The sequence below is a fragment of the Schistocerca gregaria genome, chromosome 2 (genome assembly GCF_023897955.1).
Source record: "Schistocerca gregaria isolate iqSchGreg1 chromosome 2, iqSchGreg1.2, whole genome shotgun sequence".
Lineage (NCBI taxonomy): Eukaryota > Metazoa > Arthropoda > Insecta > Orthoptera > Acrididae > Schistocerca > Schistocerca gregaria.
In genome coordinates, this window is record NC_064921.1 from 223673823 (window position 1) to 223684297 (window position 10475).

At 43.7% G+C, this 10475-nt stretch overlaps 1 protein-coding gene across 1 annotated transcript; it reads left to right on the top strand.

The window, feature by feature from the left end:
* The first annotated feature begins 7614 nt into the window (after positions 1 to 7614).
* On the top strand, positions 7615 to 8292 carry LOC126335713 (gustatory and pheromone receptor 32a-like). The gene has a single exon (XM_049999170.1). It carries the CDS (start codon positions 7615 to 7617, stop codon positions 8290 to 8292), a length of 678 nt encoding a protein of 225 aa, XP_049855127.1.
* The last annotated feature ends 2183 nt before the right edge of the window (positions 8293 to 10475 follow it).

Here is a 10475-nt window from a genome sequence, read left to right on the forward strand (position 1 = left end):
ACAGCGCCCGCTTATGTGGAACTTGCTGACTTCACGGTCATTGTCTCTTCTGCTCTGCTGTTCTTCCCGCTGTTTGCCAGTATGTAACTCTCTAAACTAAACCTAGTTTTTCATTTATATTCTAATTTCTACTTCACTTTGATTTCACTAATTTATTTACTTAAGTACCACTCAACAGCATGACATTAACTATTACAGCTAGCACTGAAGAGATTCTCTTTATGTAAACATTTGTCGTTGAAGCTGTATTTTAAGCGCATGTATTTTGCTCTCATGGTAATTCGAACAAGAAGCTTTGAAGCCTATTTAACGTATTATTCAGATAGCTTTATGTAGAATAAGAAACTAGCAAGTGAGGACCGGCCTTGAGTCGTGCTTCGGTAGCTCAGATGGTAGAGCACTTGCCCGCGAAAGGCAAAGGTCCCGCGTTCGAGTCTCGGTCGGGCACACAGTTTTAATCTGCCAGAAAGTTTCATATCAGCGCACACTCCGCTGCAGAGTGAAAATCTCTTTCAAGAAACTAGCAGTATCTAGTGGAAGAAAGTTTTGATGAAGTTAATTGTATGTAGACTGTCCGGTGGTGCTCCATGTTTGAGCTTATCTTTGCCTTGACTTAGCTCACGTGTAACTTAATCACATTTTCGGTTTTCTTTCTCTGGCGTGTGCAGCTATCTTACTTGATAACAGAGTTTACCTTAAGTCTGAATTTGAAATAGTGTAGCGCCGGCATCGTACTGAGTATTCAAAAAACTGACTCGGCCCAACTGTTATTACTTGCCTTTAGTTGATGTAATGAGATAAAAAAATTAGACACTTTTGAAAAGGACGAGGACAGATTCGTAAATACAAACGAAAATTTTTAATGTTTCTGCGTACAACATGCAGAATAAGTATATTTGTTCCTTGTCGAGATCTGAGGGGTCGAATATCTTTAGTGTTATTGTGCCATGTAAAAAAATCGTCACAAGCTACAAAGTTAAAGTACTATATGGGTACTAGAGTGAAAACTGTAAGAAATCATTTAGCGATTGTGGGTGCCTACCTGACGTATTAGTGAAAGTGATGATTTGGACCTAGGCAGGATCGAACATTAGGTTAAGTTGCTATCTCTGAAAGAACAATTTCGGTTACCTGAACGATATCCAGCGAGCAATTTAATACTTGTGGAAGATTGTGCTAGATGCTGGGGGCCGGTGGGCTCTTCATAGCACCATCATGTTGCATTTCTGACTCGGGAACACGTTACCAGCACCCCGGAGCTACATTCAACACAAATAAACTTTCAGAAAGGTGAGTCACCTAACGTTACCACTGGATATATTTCGTAAACCACATCAAATACTGACGAACCGATTCCACAGACAAAACGTGAGGAGAGAGGCTAGTGTAAATGATTAATACAAACCATACAAAAATACACGGAAGTATGTTTTTTAACACAAACCTACGTTTTTTTTAAATAGAACCACGTTAGCTTTGTTAGCACATCTGAACATATAAACAAATACGTAATCAGTGCCGTTTGTTACATTATAAAATGTTAATTACATCCGGAGATATTGTAATCTAAAGTTGGCGCTTGAAACCTCCGACGTTCAGTTGCCTGTTGTAACAAACACGGGCCACGGTCGGCGAGCAGCATCTGCAGGGACATGTTTACGATTACGACCGTGTTTACGAGTGTGGCTGTAGTGCACTGTTGTGATTTGGTCTAGCTGTCGCAGTGTCCGCATGTAGCGCTTGTTGCTATTGTTGTTCTGCATTTGTCTCCGGACGCAGACCAGCTGTAGTACACCGTGTTACCAGACGTCTGTGATAGTGTAGTGTTGTAGGAACTGTGACCATTGTGTATTAGAACTCTGAAAAGGCGGAGATGATACTCATCTATGGCGGGTGTGGACGAAATGCAGCTGAAGCCTGCAGGGTGTATGCAGAACGGTACCCAGGCAGAGAGCATCCAACGTGTCGCACATTGCAAAACATCTACCGCCAACTGTATGCAACAGGTATGGTCGTAGCACGCAAACGGGTCCGTAACAGGCCCGTCACAGGAGAAGCGGGTGCAGTTGGTGTGTTACCTGCTGTTGCCATGAACCCACACATGAGTACACGGCACATTGCGAGAGCCGGTGGACTGAGTCAAAGTAGCGTCATGCGCATATTGCATCGTCACCGCTTTCACCCGTTTCACGTGTCGCTACAACAGCAATTACATGGTGATGACTTTAATCATCGAGTGCAATTCTGTCAATGGGCATTAACAGAGAATGCGTTGCAGTTCTACCTGTTTACCGATGAAGCGGGTTTCACAAACTACGGGGCAGTGAATCTGCGGAACATGCATTACTGGTCCGTGGACAATCCTCGCTGGCTCAGACAGGTAGAGCGACAGCGACCGTGGACTGTAAATGTATGGTGCGGAATCATTGGCGACCACCCCATTGGTCCTCACTTCATTGCAGGGGCCCAAAGAGCTGCAACATACATCGCGTTTCTACAGAATGATGTGCCAACGTTGCTCGAAAATGTCCCACTGGAAACTCGTCGACGAATGTGGTATCAGCATGATGGTGCACCTGCACATTCCGCAATTAACGCTAGACTGACCCTTGACAGGATGTTCGACGGGCGTTTCATAGGACATGGAGGACGCATAAATTAGCCATCCGGTTCTCCTGATCTTACACCTCTGGGCTTCTTTCTGTGGGGTACGTTAAAGGAGAATGTGTACCGTGATGTGCCTACAACCCCAGAGGATATGAAACAACGTATTGTGGCAGCCTGCGGCAACATTACACCAGATGTTCTGCGGCGTGTACGACATTCATTACGCCAGAGATTGCAACTGTATGCATCAAATGATGGCCACCACATTGAACACCTATTGGCCTGACGTGTCGGGACACACTCTATTCCACTCCGTAATTGAAAACTGAAACCACGTGTGTACGTGTACCTCACCCCTCGTGGTAATGTACATGTGCGTCAGTGAAAAAGACCAATAAAAAGGTGTTAGCATGTGGACGTAATGTACTGTTCCAGTCTCTTCTGTACCTAAGGTCCATCACCGTTCCCTTTGGATCCCTACGTAATTCGGTACTCTCCGATACATACGATCGAACAGCGGAGGAGTGGTACTCAAGCGTCAACTTTAGGTTACAATATCTCCGGATGTAATTAACATTTTACAATGCAACAAACTGCTCTGATTACGTATTTGTTTATATGTTCAGATGTGCTAACAAAGCTAACGTGCTTCCATTTTTAAAAAACGTAGGTTTGTGTTAAAAAACATACTTCCGTGCATTTTTTATGGTTTGTATTAACCAAATACACTAGCCCCTCTCCTCACGTTCGGTCTGTGGAATCGATTCGTCAGTATTTGATGTGGTTTACGAAATATATCCAGCGGTAATGTTAGGTGACACCCTGTATATAGGGTGGTCTATTAATCGTGACTGGGCCAAATACATCACGAAATAAGCGTCAAACGAAATAACTACAAAGAACGAAACTTCTCTAGCTTGAAGGGGGAAACCACATGTCGCTATGGTTGGCCCGCTAGATGGCGCTGCCATAGGTCAAACGAATATCAACAGCGTTTTTTTTTTTAAATAGGAACCCCCATTTTTAATACCTATTCGTGTAGTACGTGAAGAAATAGAAATGTTTTAGTTACACCACTATTTTCGCTTTGTGATAGATGGCGCTGTAATAGTCACAAACATATGGCTCACAATTTTAGACGAACAGTTGGTAACAGGTAGGCTTTTTAAAATTAAAATACAGAACGTAAGTACGTTTGAACATTTTATTTTGGCTGTTCCAATGTGATACATGTACCTTTTTGAACTTATCATTTCTGAGAAAGCATGTTGTTACAGCGTGATTACCTGTAAATACCACATTAATGCAATAAATGCTCAAAATTGTGTCCGTCAACCTCAATGCATTTGGCAATAAATGTAACGACATTCCTTTCAAAAGCGAGCAGTTCGCCTTCCGTAATGTTCGCACATGCATTGACAATGCGCTGACGCAGTCAGGCGATGTCGGAGGATCACGATAGCAAATATCCTTCAACTTTCCCCACAGAAAGAAATCCGGGGTCGCCAGAACCGGTGAACGTGTGGGCCATGGTATGGTGCTTCGACGACCAATCCAACTGCCATGAAATATGCTATTTAGTACCGCTTCAAGCGCACAGGAGCTATGTGCCGGATATCCATCACGTTGGAAGTAGATCGCCATTTTGTCATGGAGTGAAACATCTTGTAGTAACATCGGCAGAACATTACTTAGGAAATCAGCATACATTGCATCATTTAGATTGCCATCGATAAAATGGGGCCAATTATCCTACCTCCGATAATGCCGCACCATAAATTAACCCGCCAATGTCGCTGATGTCCCATTTGTGGCATCAATCGTGGATTATACGTTGGCAAATAGTGCATATTATGCCGGTTTACGTTACCGCTTTTGGTGAATGACGCTTCGTCCCTCAATAGAACGCGTGCAAAAAATCTGTCATAGTCCCGTAATTTCTCTTGTGCCCAGCGGCAGAACTATACACGACGGCCGGCCGCGGTGGTCTCGTGGTTCTAGGCGCGCAGTCCGGAACCGTGCGACTGCTACGGTCGCAGGTTCGAATCCTGCCTCGGGCATGGATGTGTGTGGTGTCCTTAGGTTAGTTAGGTTTAAGTAGTTCTAAGTTCTAGGGGAATAATGACCACAGCAGCTGAGTCCCATAGTACTCAGAGCCATTTGAACTATACACGACGTTCAAAGTCGTCGCCATGCAATTCTTGGTGCATAGAAATATGGTACGGGTGCAGTCGATGTTGATGTAGCATACTCAACACGTACGTTTTTGAGATTCCCGATTCTCGCGCAATTCGTCTGCTACTGATGTGTGGATTAGCCGCGAAAGAAGCTAAAACACCGACTTGGGCTTAATCATTTGTTGCAGGTCGTGGTTGACGTTTTACATGTGCTGAACGCTTCCTGTTTCCTTAAATAACGTAACTATTTGGCGAGCGGTCCGGACACTTGGATGATGTCGTCCAGGATACCGAGCAGCATACATAGCTCACGCCCGTTGGGTATTTTGATCACAATAGCCACACATCAACACGATATCGACCTTTTCCGCAATTGGTAAACGGTCCATTTTAACACGGCTAATGTATCACGGGTTGTGTACCACGAACTTATACGTTTGTGACTATTACAGAGCCATATATCACAAAGCGAAAAAAGTGGTCCAACTAAAACATCCATATTTCCTTACGTACTACATGAATATGTAATAAAAGTGGGGCTTCCAATTTTAAAAAACGCAGTTGATATCCGTTTGACCTATGGAAGCGCCATCTAGCGGTCCAACTATATGGCCCTAGCGCCACCTGGTTTCCCCCTTCAGAGTAGACGAGTTTCGTTCTTTGTAGGTTTTTCGTATGATGCTTATTTCGTGAGACATTTGGCCCGGTCACTACCAATGGACCACCCTGTATAAGGGTGAGTCAGGAGGAAAGGTACATGCTTTGAGGGGTGATAGTATTAGTAAATTCAGAACAAAAATACTTCATATTGACGCATGCCCTATTGCGAATTACATTTAATATCACTTTTGTAGGTTTTTCTTGAATAACTCGAAAACCACACCCTCCAGCGAAAACGTGTCGAAGTACAAAATAAAACTATATTAAATTTTCTACAAAAGAGGTCCTATTCATTTTTCTTCTCTAGAACGAATGGTTTGTGCGAACAGAGAGTGAGAATGCTGAAAAACTCCCTGGATGCGCATGCGCGGTAGCTTACGTAGTTTTTATAGGACAGTTAGAAGTAGTTTCTCGACTTCATCGACCACAAGTGTCCCGTATCAAACTGTTCGTGCCACCTTGCTACCTCGATATGCTACCTCAATCGTTTCAATTTTTTTTTTAATTTCAAAGTCCCATCATTATAATAAAAATTTTATCTTTCAAAATAATTTATAAAAGTATTTTAGAATCGAACAAACCAGACACAGAGAGAAAAGTTTTATCATAGCACCCTCTGGTAACGAAAGTCCACTTTTTGTAAGTCCTGTGAGAGTCCAGCTTCTTCGGAACCTTCATGATTATAATTTTAGTAGTAGTTGATCAAAAACTTCATATATATACCCTATTTCTAGGGCTACATTTTAATTTTGACAAATGGATCTACGCCGACATTTGTAAAAACGGCGATGGTACATTAGTCCTTGCTAATGTAAAAATACTGTTACTTGTGACTACATGTAGTACTTTTCAGCCGGACTCCTAAGAATTTTACTGCATAGTTTAACATATAAAGGGTAGTAAACTAGAAAATTGCTTTTATCAGAACAGATCGTGAATGTTATACAAATTAGACCCGGAAGTGTCCAATAAATTAAGTTCTTTGAATTTGACACATCGCTGCTGCCGATGTGTTCTGTAATGTCTTCTCAATATTCTCTTTAACCGAAAATTTGTCCGTTTGAAAGGAGTACAGCATGGAACAATGTTATCAGCTGGTTCAGTTGAAAGAGGGTTATTATTTGACTTAAATTTTCATACTTTATGGCTGTCTACTAAAGCAACGTAACAGACTAAAAGGCAAGTTGCTTTCTTCAGGGAATGATAAATGAAAATAGAATTATTAAGGTAGCACACTACTGTATTAGAAGTACCAATTTTTGCATTATGCTAAATGAAAATGCCATGTTATACAGATTATTTGGTTTCATAGTGTGCATTGTTTTCTGAAAATCTTTCCTCTCTAGTGGCAACTACATTTCCTTCAGAGGTTTCACACTGCGTTTGCCTAGAAAGGCCTAGAAGCATGATGATAGATACCATCTCATTATCGCTCACGTACATGACAGATAATCGAAAAGATTTCTTTATGTGGTGCAAGGGACTTAATTCCACAAAGTGCTTTGTGGACGTAGCCAATGTGAAATGTGAAAAGCTTACTGTGGAAACACTTCAAGAGCGGCAACACTCACCTCGACAGTCCAATGGAAATATTTGGACTGCAGCGCTAGAGGCGTTATTGAAGCCCCACATTTCCTTCGTCTTAACGACGTCATAAACGAGTCCACTGTTGAGGAAACTCTCCAGTTTCTTTGCGACAATGTTCATATACAAGGTATGGCAAGTGTTCGGAATGGCGCCGTTAGAAGTGGTTCCCCAGCATACATACGGCAGAACAGAAGTCAATAAATGGCACTGGAAGAAAGCTGTTAATCCTTCAAATATTTGGTTGTTATGTGTCACCATGATGTTTGTGTTCGGGTTATCAGTCTTCAGTCCATTCCGACATTACACATCGCTCGTGAGCATGCTAGTTTACAAAGCCATGTCGTTAATAGGAGCAGGTAAGATACTTTGTACGCTTGCAGTGAACAGAAAAGAGGGGGTGAAACATTTCAGTTTATTCTTCGCTTCATTAAATCATGCAGCGATCTGGCTACCCAGTGACACAAGTACCAAAACAAAAGGACTGAGAGTAACACTGTGCACTTTCCTCTGCGTCTTATGCACTGCTTTGATTGTAAATACTGTCGTAGAAAGCCATCCTGATGTTGACATACTGAACATTGTGATGACTGTATACCTCGTGATACTTGACCCTCTAGTAACGCTGCAATTCGTAGTATTCGTGCTGGAACTGTGGGCTGGTTTCAAGGCACTGAACAGTGCTGTTCTTCAGACGGTCGCGTCAGAAAATAGCTCATGTGTGGTGGCTACACTTCTGGGTCTCTCAGGTACACCACCAGGTAGTACATTGGACAACCTTCAAAATCTGCGATGGGCACATCTGTTGCTACGCAGGGCTGCGGAAGTTCTACAGGATCATTTCGGAATGACACTAGCACTGGACCTCTCTTATACCATATCTGGCATCATCTGCAGCTCGCACGAGATAATCGTAGCCATGAGCCGCCAAGAAGAGGTGGTCGGCATCCTGTACGTAGGGGCGACGCGCCAGTCACTGCTGTGGCTGGTGCTGCACATGTGGAAGCTGTCGGCGCTGACGCTGTGCTGCTCGGCTGTTTCCACGGAGGCGGCGGCCACGCGGCTGCTGCTGCAGAGGGCGTTCGCCGTCCACAGCACGCCGAGTCCCCAGATGGCGGCGCTGCTGCGGCTGGTCGCACTCAGTCCTCAGCTCCGATTCACCGCCGCCGGGTTCGTCAACGTCGACCGCGGCTTGCTCGTGTCCGCCCTAGCTGCGGCAGTCACCTACCTGGTCTTGCTGACTCAGTTCAGTGGGAGCTTCTGACCTCGGAAGGTACGCCAAGTACGAATACGTTCTGAAAGTAAAATGTTTCTATACTACATAGCATACAGTTTGCTGCTGAGTGACCTATTGTCAAACTAAAAAGTATTTTAGTAATGAAAAACAGAAAAAACAATCCTTCCAAATAATCTCTCCAACACAGCCGAGGCCTATCCAGTAGTGGGGCTACCAATCTTTTGGCACAATCTGCTTTGTTGCCAGATTTTAGATGATGTTACTATGCACTGTTGTCAGATCCCCCCCCCTCCCCAAGCTCTCATTTCACAACACACTTGTAGTAAGCATAAAATGGTGCGAAATACAAAAATCCAAAACGGGCAGAAGTCCTCTTGGTGATTCTGAAAAAGTTGGTTTGCAATCCGAGATCACAGACCTGGGGACACTGGCACAGCCAACATGGTTGCCAGGGCACTTAAATCCAAGATGTCAGATCTACGGATACTGGCGCAGCCTGCTTAGTTGCAAGATTCCATGGGTTTTGCCCAACTAAATGACATCACAATCCAAGATAGTGATCCTGAGGATAGTGGTGCAGCATATCGGATTACTGAAGATATCACGGATGATATCAGAATCCATGACAGCGGATATGTACTGGGGCAGTCTACACAGTTGCCTTGTTTCTAAGCTCACTGGTGGAGCCATCACTCTTGTCGGGTCACTTGTGTTTGTTGTCTTAAGTTTTAAAATGGTGTGAAATTCGAAAACCCCACAGGATTTCCCCACGCCAAGATGCCCTAATTTAAGAACGCTGTTTAGTTTAAACATATACAATAGGTCAGGACGGGAATAATTGCATCTTTATTGAAACAAAATGTGGAAGAGCCCTTCTACGATCAGAAAAGTCCGTGAGCATTGTGCTGTGTTGCTGATGGTACCATGCACATTGAATAGCAGTGTGTTCACGATCGTGATTCCCGCACTCATGTGCGACTGCACTGACCAAGTGCCAACATGTGACACACCCAGCTGACCAATGCTTCACAACTTTCCTGGGTGGCAGCTGAATGCATGCTATTGGCACAATGTCTTGCCAGCCTAGTGTGAACTAGCTGTAAGGCTACGGGAGCAGCCGATGCACAGTGTGATATCGTCCATGTCGACATTTCAATGAGTTGCTTCCACCAATGGGGCACCCCTGTAAGACAATGTGCAATGTTATGCTGCTTGGAATAGGGACAAATGCCTGTTGTCTACTGTGCTGCCACGCTGTGTGCACTCACAGCAGGTGGGGCACTGTAACACTACACAGTTTCACAGATAATCCTACTTTAATTTAATAGCTGGACAGCGTCCTATTGTGGTGCAGGAGATTATATCAAGGTTAACAGGCAGCATGGCAAAAGACATTTATATTTGTACCTGGCTGACATCACTGGTCATTGCACTGCGTTGTGCCATTGCTAGCTGCTATAAAACTCCTTAGAGAAACGCCTGAAACTAGTTTTAATTCTCAATTTTTCTCTGTGGTAAGAAAAACATGCTATTCTACATCTACATCTACATCCATACTCCGCAAGCCACCTGACGGTGCGTGCCGGAGGGTACCCTGAGTACCTCTATCGGTTCTCCCTTCTATTCCAATCTCGTATTGTTCGTGGAAAGAAGAATTGTCGGTATGCTTCTGTGTGGGTTCTAATCTCTCTGATTTTATCCTCATGGTCTCTTCTCGAGATATACGTAGGAGGGAGCAATATACTGCTTGACTCTTCGGTGAAGGTATGTTCTCGAAACTTTAACATAAAGCCCGTACCGAGCTACTGAGCGTCTCTCCTGCAGAGTCTTCCACTGGAGTTTATCTATCATCTCCGTAACGCTTTCGCGATTACTAAATTATCCTGTAACGAAGCGCGCTGCTCTCTATTGGATCTTCTCTGTCTCTTCTATCAAACCTATCTGGTGCGGATCCCGCACTGCTGAGCAGTATTCAAGCAGTAGGCCAACAAGCGTACTGTAACCTACTTCCTTTGTTTTCGGATTGCATTTCCTTAGGATTCTTCCAATGAATCTCAGCCTGGCATCTGCTTTATCGACGATCAACTTTATATGATCATTCCATTTTAAATCACTCCTAATGCGTACTTCCAGATAATTTATGGAATTACCTGCTTCCAGTTGCTGACCTGCTATTTTGTGGCTAAATGATAAGGGATATATCTTGCTAA